The following is a 17302-nucleotide window of genomic DNA, read 5'->3' on the forward strand; positions in this document are numbered from 1 at the left end:
GTTTCACCATATATTGATATTAATATTGATATTCTTCTGGCAATGCACCTGGAGCCTTCAGCAAATCATTAACAAATAGCTGAAGAGAATGTGCAAAACAACTCAAATTGTCCAAGTCTGCAACTGCTCCATCCGGCCCCTTGGGCCTTGACCATGACCAGCATTTCAACAATCAACATTTTACGCTCTTGTGTCAGAATTGGCCAATGTCATCATGACATCAAAAATTTTGGTATCAATTATTGGCTTTACTCCACGTTTGCTTGATTTTCTTGCCCTCATGCTTGCATATTTCCTATCATGGTGGCCCCGCAGGCCTCAGTTAGACGACTTCATACAGTGTATAAAGCAGACAAGAATTAGTAGTCTTCAGATGATAGCAAACGAGATAGCGCGCATTTAACCAATAATTCCACAACTTGCGTACAGTGCTAATGCCCAAACTTGCCTTTATCTAAAATGGAATGTGATGGATGGAATGGAAACTTTTGAATTGCAGGAATGTCCCTCACCTGTGCCTATTATGACTATAATTGTTTGCAGGGAAATGAAGACGATGAAATTCATATCCTGCTCGAACTCCAGAAGGCTCTCACAGACAAGAAAATAAAGTCGAACCATGGTTTGAGTGCAATATGTCTTTGTCAGGTAAGATTTGCTACCTGTCTAGTATGGATCTGCTTCAGTTTAGATCAGAGGTCTCAAACACGCGGCCATTTTATGCAGCCCGTGACGGTATTTAGGATTTCGCAGTATTCGACAATCTTTAACTGCCAAATATCCCTTTTTACTTTGAAAACTGGAAATTTGCCCCAAAACTACTCCAGAAACCTGAAACTACTCATCAAACTTCACTATTACATCAATTTCAAAAGTTACCACGCAATGGAAGGTCAATGAATACTTCGGCGATTGGAAATTTCTAACGCTATGGCACAGTAATCATTATATTCAAGTTATAATAGATCTGTTCCAACATTTGAGCGTAAATCTAATGCTGATTCAATTTGAGTTGGGTAATGACATCATCAATAGCGTTGTTATCAGGAGTATGATCGAAACCCGGATTAGGCGGCACTGCTCCAATGCTCTGATATCAGATCAATCTTTTTAAAATTCTAAAGTATTCTACCTATAATTGTGCCAGTTCAAATGTCCGCTAGCTGCAAAACTATAACACGATAGTTTTACGATGTCCCGATGCATTTGTACAGTCGCATGGTGACTACAACTAAATATACAGCAACTATGCCAAGTGCAGCAACAATTGTGTTCGAATATTTTAAAATGTGATTTTTTTCGTAGCAGGCCTGAATTCACAATAGTAAATCACATTTCCAAGATGTGTGTGGAATGTCAGTCTGCAAGGTCCCGTCAAATAAAGCCTACTCGGAAATACATTGAATTCCCCTATTATTGGTGCCTGCGGCCCGCGGCGCCATCAAAAAGTAGGAAATTGGCCCGCTAGCATATTTGAGTTTGAGACCTCTGTTTTAGATATACATAAAAGTTCTATTAATAAAATCTTTCAATATGATCGAAATTCTTGAGCCGTCCTAAAACGAAGGTATATTATGCTATGCTAAACACTGCGCTCGACGTAATGGAGCTGCAGAATTTCGTACTAAGACCAACTGACGTGGCTGCGAGTCATCAATTCTTAACCCTTTGCGAAAATATAGAAGTCACAACGAGTAAAGCGATGGTGAAGTTAACGCACCATAAATTTCGCAATGGGTTAAGAAACGCGGAAGCTCGAGCGTAACGGGTCTTATGCAAAATTCTTTCAATTTATATGTTTGTCATATTTTGGAATCGGGAGAGGATTTTCACACTAACAGTACTGGAGTTGCCAAAAAGGAAGACATTTAGGCGTCCTAGGACGACAATTTGAAAAACCTGAAAAAGGAGGACAAATCCTCCTGAAGCAGTTCGTATGTTAACCATAATTGAATTGCAGCACCATTACGGTGGCTTTCTGAAGACGATGTCCATGGCAAATTTTTTTTCAACCTGCGAGTTAATTTGGGACCTCATAATTTTTATAGCGCAGTGCCCCTTTAAGAATAATCAGCTAACAAGTTATGATCGAACGAGGTCCGAGGTTCATTGGTACCCCTGAAGATTCTGATGATGTAGAGAAATTTATGCATCTGAACACAATTGGTGCATAAATTAATGCTTCAATTAATAATCGAATAATATAATAACTTATTATAAATTTGCCCTTTGGAGCTAAGCTTGTTAACGGTGCACTGCACTCTAAAAACTATGTGGTCTCAAAGTGAAGGGCGAAACGAGAAAATTTTTTAGGCCACAGCCATTTTCTTCAGAACGCCACCGTAATGGAGCTGCAATTTATTGAATTTTCCACAGGGGAATCATGCTCCAGCAGTCACGCAGAAATCGAACTTCATATAGTTGTCTTCTGTAGTTGACTGAACATCTTCCGTTGCACGCGGTGTTTAAACGACCTTTGCTTGTATGACATATTTCCTTCATAACATCGGCTGACAACGATATAAAGTTCGATTTCTGTGTGACTGCTGGAGCATGATTCCCCTGTAAAAAATTCAATAAATTGCAGCTCCTTTACGGTGGCATTGTGAAGAATATGGCTGTGGCCTAAAACTTTTTCTCGTTTCGCCCTTCAATTTGAGACGACATGATTTTTAGAGAACAGTGCCCCTTTAAACTATTCGCCGATTCAACTACATTTATATCTTTAGTATGAGAAGCAGGGTCGTAACCAAGTCACAAGGCTCCGAGTCACAACTCAATGTCACTTTTATAGGATTGACTCGAATCAAGTCGAGTCATTTTCAATTCACCGCCGAGTCGAGTCCGATTCTAAGTCAACAAGTAGAGGTTCGAGTCCGATTCATGGTGTTATGACTCAAGTCCGAGTCCAAGTCATTGTGATGACTGCTCAGTTTCCAGTTCCAGTTCTGTTGAACCCATTTTTTATGACTGTTTGGTGATACCGAATTATTCGCATTTATAATACACTGATTTTCCTTTTAGTAGTTTCTGGTAGCATTTTTTAGTGCCAGTACGAATAGAAGAAATGCCAATAGCGTGGTTATTTTAGTATTATTCAAAATTACGGTGGAAATGTCTTTCTTGGCCATCTGAGTCTCGAGTCATGCGCAATGACTCAAGTCGAGTCAATACACAGATTGTTTCGAGTCGTTTTTGTGTTTTGAGAAATTAATGACTCGAGTCAAGTCGAGTCAAGAGAAAGTCATTACATTATGAGAAGTCTCAAATAAGCATTTCTAGCTGAAGTTGGTCATGTGCTCTGGATTCGCACATGAACATTTAGCAATATCATTTAAAGCTAACATATTGTTTTAATTCCAGGCACATACAGTCGATTTAACGACTTCAAAGTTGACACCTCCACATCTTTTGATTGCACGTCATGAGAATGGAGATGAACAGTCGTGAATTGCGGCCAATCGCATCACCATCAAGCGCAGATCCGAAAACGAATGAAGACCGTTTGAGATGATTATTGATCTCGTAGCATGCTATTCCGCATGGGATCTTAGTTATCCCAAGGTCTTTCAAATATTGCCATTCATTCAACGTGTCCTTGTTGGTGATAAAAATTCAGGATTCCAGTCGAACAAGTTCGTCAATTTTTGGAAAAAATATCAGAATGCCCAGCAATCGATTGAAAAAATGTAGGCTATTTAATCTCCCTTGCTCCAAGTACTTGGACTGTGAGTAGTGCTTTCTTTTGGTATGGAATGTACCTGTACATAGTGGATTTCGTTATTTTTTGCATTTGCACAATAATTCGTTTTTTTTAGTGGCTAGACTTTTGCTATGCCTTCATTAGTAAATTTTTCGTTTTTAGTGGCACTGTATATTAGGGCTGTTCCAGAATAACATACTGTTTAGCCAAACTTGGTTTACTATGGCATTTTGGCAATTCAATCAATCATTTGATCATGAAACCAGACAATTTTTGAGAAACAATATTTATTGACAACATTACTGTACATACACCTTGCTTTAGTTCCGAATCCAGTTCTTTTATACTATTATTACTGTTAAATAGTATATTCTTATCGGAATGAACCCGAATATTTTCGGTCGACACTCGTCAGCAAATCTAGTAGAGAATTGGAAAGAACGTTGTATATCAACAATCGTATCACAAAATATGATGTCAGCAGCATGAAATTTCGAGAGAGCATTCAATCCAATATTCCCAGGTGGTACACGAACTCCTGTTGACAGAGTTTCGGTTGGTGTATTTTATATCTTATCAAAATACACCATTTGAAACTCTGTCAACAAAAGTTTGTGCACCGCCTGCATGGGAATAGTGCATTAAACGCTCACTCTTGCGAAATTTCATGCTGGTGAAGGCCTATTTTGTGATACGATTGTTGATATACAATGTTATTTCCAATTCTCCACTTGTTGCTGACGATTACCTCTGACGAGTGTCATCCGAAAATGATTGGGTTCATTTCAACATGCACAGCACATACTATTCAGTTGTGCATTGCAGTTCTGTACCTGCAAGAATCTCTGTTATTACTGTATAAAATCCTGTCTTACTGTGTCAAAAAATTGTTATGTTTTCAATTTGTATTGTCATATTTAACGGCAACTTACACTGTTTCTTTTATTGTACATTCCACAACCGATTCTTTTAAAATAAAATATTGTTTCGAGAAGAGCCTGTGGATCCACAGTGTGGAGGTATTTCAGGTACATAATTTCGAGCTCTGCAGCGATAGGTACTGACATGCCACTTCAGACCACACAATATTATGACATACATCGCTACCACGCAATGTGGCATCTAAAAAAAAATCGATTATTGTGTGTTTATTTTGTGCATAAATGCACGCGTTTTAGCTTACAGTGCAGTGTTCCTTGAAGCACCACGGCACGAACCAGGCATTTCGTAAATGCCAGTGTAAGTTTTAACGTTGTAAATGTCTTGCATTCGAACCGATATGTGGCCGCAGCATTGCGATCATTGCGAGATTGCAGAGCTTCAGATTAGCAGAAGAATCCTACGACCGCTTGCGTTGTTATCGAAACCCAATTAAAGTTTGATCTCTGACACACTTGCGGAGCTGTCGACATCGCGGTCAAAGCACTGCAATCAGCTATCACATACAGACCGAATCTCGTCACGCTTAAAAGTAGCTGGAAGATTATTTTCGGGTTGCCTTTGGGCGTGGAATTTTTCATCATGGCCACTCTTGGCCATTTCATAGCAGGCCGCTCTGATTGCCGACTCGCCATCTTACAGCCATCAATGTTTGGAACTCGTTGGATCAGCATAGTAATAAAGCAGCTTTGCGTAAATATATTTTATTTCTATATGCGAACATATTACGCTTCTCTGCTCTCCGATCGCTGCATTCACTTCTATTATTCAAACGTCCGTTCGATTATACCGCATACCTAAAATCCAGGGATGGTGTGAGCCTTTGAAAGGTTCAGGTTCGTCTGACCGCGAACCTTTTTGAAAGGTTCTGTGTGAACGCGAACGTGAGCCTATAACGTCACGTGATGTCGTATTGCTAATTCTTACCCTATATTTCAGTGTGAAGTGATACATTATTAATGTACATGATACCTATACCGACGACTCAGGCCACAATATGCCACAATTAGGGTTGCATTTAAAACAAACGGTGTTTTAAAACACTGTTACAAACAACAGTTTTACAAACAAAGGCCTTCAAAAATTTGTGTTTTTTCAAGTTGTAAAATTATAGTTGTGTAAATACTTTCCAAAAACATGTTGTATGGGCCTACGGACAATTACCACCCGATATAGCCGACGTATATCGATATGAGATATTTGGAACCCCTAAAATAGTCGGTTCAACAGCAATAGTACATATATTTCGTCAAAGGAGCTATATTGATCCTATATTTTCAATTGTCAACGTCAATCCACTATGACCGAACAATTGCATATTCGTGACGTCATGGCTTAAAAAAACATGTTTTAGACTAGGGCCTTGTTTTAAACATGTTTGTTTTAAATTGATTTTTGTTTTAAATGCAACCCTAGCCACAATACTGAATTACATGCTGACCTTTTAAACGTTGCCAAATGTATCAACTGGAGCAATCGAATGATATAATAATCCAATAAAATCTATATCTTCCGTCGCTTTGCCTACAATTTCGTCGAGGACTTGCAAGGGAATATAAGCTTACGCCTAAACGGTCTATGTCTTGTTATTGCTACAGCATTGATATTGAGCAGTGTAATACGGGTTTCTATACTTGCTTCCGATATTAACTCATTAACAAGTTATACAGTTGCCAAAACTCCAATCGCACGGATTTTGTTCTTATGATACAATAAACATATAAAATCAAGATGGATCCCGTGTGCCTGCAAGATTTTTTACACTGACAACAATGCATTCTTTATGTCGAATTCATTGACTGGTTGAATATAAAAAGCATTCGCTGACTACCTATACCTACACGTGATGTCTTTTGATGTTGTGTGATTGCGAGTCACGCTCACAGCAAAGAGTCACTAAATATTCACAAACGGAAACCGGATATTTCGAAGGAACTTTTATAACGAACAAAATAAAAATTTTATAGTGGCACGGTGCATGCTCGTTTAGTGTTGATTTTTATGTGCTGTCAGGGTCATGCGTAGAGTGGCCCATCGTTGAAATGCAAAAAAATTCAACCAAAGTTGTTATAATGACGTGAAAAATTTTAATTTATGAAGAAGTTTCACAGTGCAGAACCTACCAAGGTTCGTTTGTGAACGTGAACCTCTAAATTTCTGAAGTTCACACGTAGGACGCGAACGTGAACCTCACGTTCACACCATCCCTAATTTTTCTATAGCAGTGATTCTCAAACTTCTTTCAGAACGTTGCGCAACGGTCATCTAGCAATTTTTCAAATGGGCCTCGGCCCCTAAAAATAATGAACACATATAAACACAAAATACCAGTTTGGTTTTTATGGTACCGATGTAACAAGTGAACAATGAATATGCTTCTTATTTGTGAAGAGTTTGGCTACGTTTAATTACGTTTTGTCAACGGAACCCTAATATCGTGAATCTCATTCAAGTCAACCGGTCACGAGCATTAAAAATAGCCAGCCTAAATCAACTACGCGGACCCCGGTTTGAGAACTAGAGTTCTATAATAATATATTAGGTATGTGTACTGTGGTACATTTTGTGTTTTTGTGACTCTCAGAAAATTTGTGGTTCGCGGAAGGTTTGGAGACTAGCGTAAGATTGCGTCAGGTTAGTAAAATTTAAGAATGACTGCTTTAGGGCAGTGGTTCTCAACCTTTTTGACCTCACGGACAGGCAAACCTTCAATTAATCAAAACTCACCCAAATTGCCAGTACGACTATGCAACTAAAGAGAAATGCGACTTTGCTGTTTTATAGAGTCTGTTCTATTACTAAATGTCGCTAAATCGTACCGTCCAAATTTAACGAAATTTGTTTAATCGTAATCGTAATGTGTTCCAAATATCTAATTCAATGTAAAATTTGATGTTCTATTTCTCTGTAGAAAAGCGTCTAACTTCTTGCATTTTAGAATTCTGATATAAAAGTCTGATATATTTGGCGGACCGACCGGAAAGTTGCCACGGACCGGCGGTTGAGAACCACTGCTCTAGGGTCTTGGTTGTATATTGAGATATAAATGACAGTAATGATGCTATGTATTCCATAACATAAGTACATATTTAAGCGGGTAACAAGTTTATTGTAAGCAGCACTTCAGCGAGCTCTCCAAAAGCACAATCAATGGCTTTATATATAAAGCGACATGAAAATAAGAGAAAGCACTGTACGCTTCGATAACCGCAGTGATGGTGCCGCATGGTGTCGCCACAATATTACATTTAACTGCATTATAGTATCGCACAAACTGTAAGATTTGGACTCTCACTAAATATCTTCCAGCAACGAGCTAAATTTCTCGCATATCACAGCACTTGCACAATCCAGCATTTTCTAAGACGAGAAGCGAATGAAAAATAAAAGTGAACACTGAAGTGGTACATAGGTGATGATGTTCTGACACCAATATTCGTACATTTTCAGAACCAGCCTCAAGTGAAATGTTACTTTGGATATTTCTATCACCTAACCAGGGGTTCTCAAACTTTTCCCCACTACGTACCCCTTACGAATTATCCACATATAATGTTGTAAAACAGTATATACGTGTACGCATGCGCAATTGAAAGACAAATTACCACAACCTATGTATTTACACTTTTCAAACATCAGTTCCCTGGGATAGATAAACTTGACGCTACTATCCGAGTAAGTAAACCGGGGCTCGCGCACAACCGAAAATTCTGTCGAGTACCCCTGGGGTTAAGCGTACCCTAGTTTGAGAACTCGTGACCCAGGGATATTTAGATATCCCCGCCTTGACCTAGGCGATGATGCTTCTTATAGCATTTATGACGACAGAGCTATAGACCTACACAACATTTAAAAAATTCCAAGTTTGCGGTCTGCTCACTACCGGTTATAACTACAATACGCACTTCCTATTGTACATATCTAGTCGAGCTTTTCCCTGGCGAAACATCTGATAGTGCAACAGCATCATTTTCTCAAGTACCATTTTATAGATGTCTACTTGTCATACCTATATATGCAAATCCAAATAATCGGATGAAATAAGGATAAATGTTTGTGTAAGTTCAATGGCACGAGCAATCGATTGACGATTAAAAGTGTTTGTGTGACTACGATTTGTCAATTGCGACCCCCCCCCCCCAGATATATCCTCAGACTTTGGCTACGACGTAACACTGCATGCAAGCACTCACGAAATTATCTCCCCCTATAAATCAGGGTTGTAATGACTCGAGTCATGACTCGACTCGAGTCCGACTCGAGTTACGATTTTCTGATGACTCGAGTCATTTTCTCAAAATATGGAAATGACTCGACTCGACTCGAGTCAATTTGTGTATTGACTCGACTTGGACTCGAGTCATTGCGAGTGACTCGAACCAAGTCATATGACTCGAGACTCAGACGGCCAATGCCGACATTTCATTGTAATTTCGAAGAATATTAAAGAAACCACACTATTGGGATTTCATCTATCGATACTGGTACTTGAAAATGCGACAAAAAACTGCTAAAAGTGAGCAAAATTAGCATATTATAAATGCGAACCATTCGATATCACCAAACAGAGTTATCAAAAGTGGGTTTAACAAGGCTTAAACTGGAAAATGAGCAGTCAACACAATGACTTGGACACGGACTCGAGTCATTATACCATGACTCGGACTCGATACTCTGCTCGATGACTTGGACTAGGACTTGACTCGGTAGTGAATTGAAAATGACTCGACTTGACTCGAGTCAAAACTTAAAAAGGGAGATTGACTTGTGACTCGGAGCCTTGTGACTTGGTTACAACCCTGCTATAAATAAACACTCAAATCGATTGACACCACATTGAGTATGCATTTTATTTCATTCGGTATTTTACCAAACCCAAATAATAGTCCAACTTATGGAGATCTCAGTGGAAAATGGAGGATGACTACCTATCTTCCCTTGGAGCATTGGCACCCGTCTGGAACCTGAGTAAACAAAGACGCACGATTAAATAACGATGCAAAAGTTCATTCCATCTCATAGCCACGCCGACTTTAACATTGATGTTCACCAAAATACATATTAGCCGATGAATTCCAAATTGGAACATCGCAGAAGAGATGAGCAACGTCAGTTGGAATTTATCAACCCGATCAAGCATCATTTCGACTAAATAAATAGTTCACTTTGGAAAACACTGATATCTTACCTTAACCCAGAACTTGATGAACCAGTAGTACCATCCATTGTGTTTTATGATCGCTCTTCTCTTTATCCATTTATGTTTCGTGCAGCAGCGACATGGCTTCCACGAGGAGCTTACAGATGACGGACCGCCCCAAGGGATGATGGACTTCGAGCACTGAGTACCAGGATATCTGTGGTTGAAAATAGGAGATAGCCTACATCACGACTGTCGTCGGCCATGGCAGATTTAATGTGTGAAAGGCGGTATAGTGCAGCAATATTGGGCAGAAAAAACGAGGTGTTGTCTAAAGTAGAGTCAAGCTGCGTACAACCAACATTGACGTCATACGTTCTCCATATTGCTTGAGGGACAGTGTTCGTGGTGCCTACGATGGTAGCTGGCTGTCATTACAGGCAAGTCATGCAGATATCCTGACTCTTCAAATACTTTTCTACCGGGTCACAAATACTTGAACAATGTTGAGTCATGGATATAGGCTACTTGTGTGCATCATATACGTTACAAATTGTTTGGATGCATATACATTCGAATAATAGAAGCAAAGTGGAGCATTAGTTTAGAAACGGAACCTTTGTCTCCCCATGACCCAAGTTTACAGATAATCAGAACCGTGATGCGAAATGATCCCTCTAATTTTTGACGAGACTGCGCACACTCACCAACTCACTGCGCAGACCCTTGGACAACAGTGCGTAACGACTAAAAAAAAAGGTCATCACTTCGGATTTTTTGTGCGAAACTTAGATGTTCTGTACGCAGAGACAGTGTCAGCACTGCACATTTGCGCACGTGCGCAGCTTAGAGGGAACATTGGTGATGAGAGCTACCTATATAATGTTTCGGGCAGGCACAACAATTCGAGTAATCAAACAGATGGTAGCGACTAGCGAGTAATGAAAGTACATTCCCTGCACACGAAAAGTCACTCGATTTACGGAACTTATAGTTTTGATACGTTATCCCAGTGCTCTTCAACCGGGGTTGTCGTACACCCTAGGGTGTACCAGAATTTGCAAAGGGTGTACCACTCGGATGGGGTGTACAGGGGTGTACCAGATCCGAATTACAATGAGCCGATGGCTAGCTATCACAAAGGCAGGTTTATGGGTCAGTACAGGTTGACGCACAGGTAAATGAGCAATATGGCAGACTTGGACAACTAGAAAATTTTCAGCTTTTCCAAATTAGATTAGCTTTAGAATTAGAGCTGAATATTTTTTCCAGATTAGATTAGAATTAGAATTAGAGCTACACAATTTCTCCAAATTAGATTAGAATTAGAATTAGAGCTACACAGCTTTTTCCAAATTAGATTAAAATTAGAATTAAAGCTACTCGGTTCTTTTCCAAATTAGATTAGAATTAGAATTAGAATTACTGAATTCGCAAAAACTTTGACATTGAATGAAATTTAGAATGAGAAATATAATTACAGCCAAATCGAGTTCAGTTCATATCGAATCGCAGTGCATTCTCACGAGCATGAGAATGGTTAACGTCTTAACACCAAGCTTGTCTCCTTCTGCACTATACCAGAGGTCAACAACATGCGGCCGGTGATATGATTTGTGATTTTGGAAGAACGCGAAGTAAAGCATTTGAAATGCTGAAATTGATTTGAAAGCGTGGTCACTGGTCAGGCATCGTACGCAGCTCATAGCTCAAAATATAATGAGGTTTATGATCATGATATTTCTTGTTGTATTTGTACTACTCAATAAAATATTACTTCTTTTGTGGTATCCATGACCATCGCCTATGTAAGTGAGCATGGCGTTGCACTAACGTTTTAAAAAAAGTACTTGCCCAAATGTGTGGCCTATTTTGTCTCGATATCGCATTCTTGCGACCACGGCCTCTAGAAAGTTTTAAAAAGTGACCCGCAATTTTTTGAGTTGGCGACCCCTGCACTTTTGAGTTCTCCTGTATGGCTGAAAACTATTTCCGGCGGAGCTGATGTTCCAGTCCTGTCTCGAGCAGCAGCCTTGAGATGAGGAAAACGATTTTCTCTTTTCCATCAACTCAAAACATGCCATGTCCAATGTCCATGCTCTTACTCTCTGCTTCGAAATATCTTTCCACTTCCACTTGTGATCGAAACTAGAATGTTGTTCGCAGACTACAAGCTACTATGCCAACATGGCTATCTTTTGTCGCAATTACTACCATGCCTCAGTGTACATTGTAAGTAATGCGATGGCGGTTTGGCACTGGATTTTTTTGCGCGAGTGAGATATTCTTGTTAATTCGCTGGAAAATGCCTCGGACAAAGAGGCGTTTTCAGGAAAACAATAAATTAGATTAGAATTAAAATTAGAGCATAGGAACAAGTTACAAATTCGATTAGAATTAGAACTAGAGCATAAGAGGATTTCACAAATTCGATTAGAATTAGAATTAGAACATAATAGCATTTCACAAATTAGATTAGAATTAGATTACTGGCATTTCGCTCTAATTTAGTGAAATTAAACAACTAGAATTATCTAGTTGTCCAAGTCTGCAATATGGTACGATGTTATCTCAAGTGTAATACTGTACACCGCTTGATTGTGATGTCATAAGCAAATATTTCTTCTATTCATTTAGCTGTCGGCAATAGACCAATGGTTCCGTTTGGTGTTGGATAGTATGCAGTTAACAAACAGGTGTTCAGCTAGTCATTTGTCTTTTAGTGATTTTTGAGGAAACCACCGCCATAGCTCAGACTTTTTGAATCTGTACTTCTTACCCGACGTTAATAAATACCGCGGTGCACATAAATGAAGTGACGTAGCCAGCCAGGGTCGAAACAGCTTCCATGTTGAAATCGAAACCCTTTTGTTTTAAAATGGCCATTGTATGTCCAATATTTCGCCATACATTTGCAATTTAGTATTTTGTTATTAGTGATGTAAATTAGCGACAATAGACTGTGTAAAGCGGCATACGATCTGCGAGGTTACTGACATCTCTTGCAGCCCATGTGCTACTATCGACTGTGTGTGGGTCAGGCCTGATACGCAGTAGGCTGGTGCGCCTGCTATCATCGCTGATCTGAATTACCGCTTCTGCAGCAGTAGCTTTACCTACTTTCTCCCCAATACTGTTACATTTAGGTTGACTATCGTTCGTAATGTCATGCTGTTTTTGCTCTGACACGAAATATATTCCAATTTGCGTGGTTGGGGGCCTAACTGGCTGCGAATAGACTCTGTTGTGACCAAATACTATTTTATTCGAATCCAAATTTTTTGACGGCAATAACTCCGCTTCTACTGGTCGGAATTGAACCAAATTTGAAGAACATCGTTTTTATAGAAAACCTAATACTTTCATGGGGTAAACAGAAAAAATTCAAATTTATCGTTATTTATATTTTTATAATAAATAGAAACTTTCTTCTCCCGTAGCAAGGCGGCTACTGGTTGGAATTGAACCAAATTTGGTGTGTAGGCTTAAGTTAGGTAAACTAACAATTTTATCAAGTAGCCAGTACGATTTGATAAAAAAAAAGTCATTTTTGAAGACCCCTAATGAACAGGGGTGTACGAGTTTTGAGCAAATGTTAAAAGGGTGTACCACGTCGAAAAAGGTTGAAGAGCACTGCGTTATCCCAACCTGCAGGATCCTCGAAACCAAAATAGGTTGTACACAGTTACCAATAGCTTAGCCCTAAAGCTATTTGAAATATCATGGTCAAGAAATATGAAATAATTATGTGCAACTGGGATTAGTATTCTTGTGACCGTAGAATACATATTCAAACTTGCCCAGTCCTTGTTATTTTATTGACTTCAGATAGTACGTTACTCGAACTCTCGACTAGAACCACCCAGGTATACTCGATTTTGATGACACCTAATCATATTCACCAAAGCATGTTGGCATGAAGTTGCCATGCTAAATGTCTGCAAAGCAGAACTATCTATAACGTTAGTAAGCAATAATTCAATTCGATAACGAATAACCGCTCACGGCGGCATTTGTTATAAGTCGCGATTCGTTATACAGCGTCGTCTTGTCTTGTTATTTTGTTTGTGATGTCACAATATCGGTGCTAAATACGGTCACGCTTCGATGCGTACAGGTCGATCGGAATCGTATCCGGCAATGATGCTGGTTGCGACGGTATATTAGTTTTTTAATCTCGCTCGTGTTTCACTAGAATGAAATTTTTCAGTTAGCGGGTTTGTGGTATTCGTAGTGTTTTTTGACTGCGATGGTCATTTACGTCAGGCCGATATTATTTATATGATTCCGTAGCTTATGACTTGTAGCTCGGGCAACTTCTACGCTTTTTTTAAGATACCGCTTACGAGATCACATGGCGAGAAGGAGCTTAGTTAAACCTGACACACTTAAGGAGGGATTTCGGAGTCGAGCCCATGCAGCAGCTGTGGATTATACAACTACGCTATCTCGCCATCTAGCTAACGGGTTACTACGGGTGTAATATAGCGACGACGAAGCCCTCTAATGAAATTACTCGATTCTAAGTATATCAAAATAAATATTTGAACAACAACCGAAAAAAAACTAAATTTTATACCCGTCTGTATTATCCCGATGGTTTTCAACCGAGTTGTCGATTTGACTGATGAGGGGTGAGCGAAAAAAGGAGGGAAAGAGGGTAGAGGTCGATATATAACCAAATCAAGGACATCGAAACTCTAAGCATTTGAGCAGCCAATGACTACAGAAAATTGATTACCGGAAATTTATTTTATAGGGAAACGGGCCGTGAACAGGATTAAGCGAAAATGACGACCTTTGTTTAGACATCAGCTTCTCAAATGTTGATCTCAAATTACTCAAAGTGCCACGGCTCCGCGGACTATTCATTCCTTTCACAGGTTGCCACGAGGTCGAAAACCTTGAGAACCACTGTAGCTACCGTATACATTTACTTGCCTGCATATTGTTCCGGTGTAAGTGATCGGCTTGACGAAGTAGAATAAGAGGCCGCAATAGTAGCCGGACCGTATTCTATAACTACATCGTGTCACCAGGCATTTCGACTGAAAAGACGCGGTACACCTCCTCCCACAACCCCCGATTTTCCTGTGAAATTTAAATTGCAATCACGCGGTGGTTAAGTAGTTGAGCTCGGCTGTAACATTACTACTTACGTGTTCGGCGCGCAAGATTTGACGAACTCGCTGGCAAAAGACCTCGACTCTCCCGTATCCGGTGGTTCGGTCTTGCTACCCTCCAATATTGCTTCTGGAGGCGGGTCGTCTTCACACAAAGCCAAACCCAGCACAGCGAGCAGTATCACGATTGACTTCATGGTTTCCGCCGAGGTAACGATATATCAGTCCGGTCACGACGCTGCTCTATATATAGGCGTACGATTGAAAATTCGGAGAAAAAGGCAACGTAAATTTCAGACAGAAAGTTCAGCTCCTCGTTTTAGACTACTCGAGAGTTGGCGATTTCAACCGAAAGTACGTCGACCTGTTTTGTGAAAAACAACACAGCAGCAGTGGGTTGGTTAATTACAGTCAGAGGTGGTCAAAGTTGTCATCATTGGTACTCATATATAGGAGTAACATTGAAAAGTTTTACTTTAATAGAATGAGTTATTTACAATTAACTAAAACAGTAAGTATTTTCGGACTAGTTTCGTTTGAAAAACTCATAACTTTCAAGTAGAAGTAGACTAAAGTCATAACCACATCAGTAGTTAGTGCAAGTGGACAAACCTACTTGGAGTACTTCGAAAATTAGACGTACTTTGTTGCTGACCAAGTGACCAGTGACCATTTCTGATTACACTGGTCAACAGCAAATTTTATGCGGAGATGCGATTAGGTGATTCTTGAGGAGTTTTTCTCCCCGAATCCGAATGTTGCCTTATTTTTTCGCTAGCACATCAGGATTTCGAAGTATTTGCATTTTGAACTGTCACTGTTGTGTTCTTAGATATTCAACATGTATTGTAATCTAATTGTGACGTAATTCATGAAGCAGCATACTTCCGTGCCTCGCTGATGTCGTCGATGGTGTTTTGCTTGCATTTTCGCAAAATAAGTGGTATATTAAGCAGTTAATTACATACGTATGGTACTTGAGTTGTGTGTAATGTGTATGTAGCCTATGTTGTAGGAACACGTGTAGTTTGGAGAAGAAGGTAGCGTTGTTCACTGTAGTCCAATCGAGAGTTGCCGATGTCAACCGAAATAATGTCGACCTGTTTTGTGAAAAACAAGCAGCAGTCGGTTGGTAATTATTATACTATATACCAGTGGTCGGGAACCTATGGCCCGCGAGCCATATATGGCTCTTTCGGTTACAAGATATGGCTCTTTGCCAAATATTTATTTTTGTACCAAATTGACCAATATTGCAGCGACTTGTTGGTAAATAATAATCACGGCCAGAATAATTGTTCTCGTGGCAGTATAAGCATGTCGTTGAGAGGTAAAGACAATGCCGTCTTCAGGTTTAGGGGCTTGGACACACTCTTTTCTAAATCCTCAAATTTAAGTTACTGTTGCGCCGGCGACCAATATCACTCTCGAATTCGATGTACCCGACTCGAAATCTTGGATTGCGCGATACGTTGATTGATCAAAGAGAATAACAGACATGGCGACGCCCATATGACAACGCAGTTTTCAAACACAAATTGTCTTTCTGATCTGCTGCGCGAAATGAACTGCTGTAAACATGACATTCACAATTGCAAATTCGAATTACAAACAACGCCATAGCTGTACAATGTACAAGTACATTAGGGCTCTTCAAAAATGACTTTTTTTCTCAAATCGTACTGGCTACTTGATAAAATTGTTAGGTTACCTGATTTAAGCCTACACACAAGATTTGGTTCAATTCCAGCCAGTAACCGGATCCGGCCCTCGAAGGGATTTTGTGCGGCCCGCGGACAGTCTTCCGTCTTACATGATAATGTGGCCCGCGGACCCAGTCTGCCGAGATTCCCCACCACTTGCTTACTACGTCAAATGTTAGTGACTGTATGTTATTATATACGTGTATGCAGAGGTGGTCAGTAACGAAGTACTTCTACTTTTTCGAAGTACTCAAGTAGTTATCCTCTACTTCTGGTACTTACTCAAGTAGATCTGATTTTCGCTACTTCTACTTCTACTTCATAATATTTTGTGATCTACTTACTTACTTCTCGCTATTTTCAGTTTGTCAAGTAGAAGTAGTTCAATCATTCAATCAGGAAGACAGCCTGAGGAATTTCGGGGCTTTTTTCGCGGAGTATCAACATTTAATTTTCATAAGAATTGAGTAAAGCCCAGAATTTTCGTCGCGCGCAGTGACTACGGAGTTACCAGTATGATTTCACGGAAGTATCGATGAATATAATTTAGATAGCGGGTTGGCGTGGTTCCGTTCACACAGGGATATCTAGAATTAGTTATCTAGATATCCCTGCGTTCACACTACATTGTCCCCCTTCGCCCATATGAAATAATTCATTACGGTATATATGGATCATCAAAACGTTTGAAACT

General features: G+C 39.7%; 1 protein-coding gene and 1 long non-coding RNA gene across 2 annotated transcripts; one reads left to right on the plus strand and one right to left on the minus strand.

The window, feature by feature from the left end:
- Positions 1-349: 349 nt before the first annotated feature.
- LOC145449066 (uncharacterized) lies at positions 350-3905 on the plus strand. The gene is made up of 2 exons (XR_013918125.1): positions 350-648; positions 3364-3905. It is a non-coding gene; the product is annotated as an uncharacterized LOC145449066 (long non-coding RNA).
- A 5573-nt stretch (positions 3906-9478) lies between these two features.
- Positions 9479-15140, minus strand: LOC145449065 (uncharacterized). Its single transcript, XM_080327533.1, has 4 exons — positions 14942-15140; positions 14724-14873; positions 9831-9999; positions 9479-9606 (listed from the first exon to the last, which is right to left on the minus strand). Exons 1-4 carry the CDS (start codon positions 15100-15102, stop codon positions 9571-9573), a joined length of 516 nt encoding a protein of 171 aa, XP_080183659.1. The 5' UTR covers positions 15103-15140; the 3' UTR covers positions 9479-9570.
- Between the last annotated feature and the right edge of the window lie 2162 nt (positions 15141-17302).

This window comes from Botryllus schlosseri, chromosome 10, assembly GCF_051294905.1.
Source record: "Botryllus schlosseri isolate E-star chromosome 10, Bs_hap1, whole genome shotgun sequence".
Classification (NCBI taxonomy): domain Eukaryota; kingdom Metazoa; phylum Chordata; class Ascidiacea; order Stolidobranchia; family Styelidae; genus Botryllus; species Botryllus schlosseri.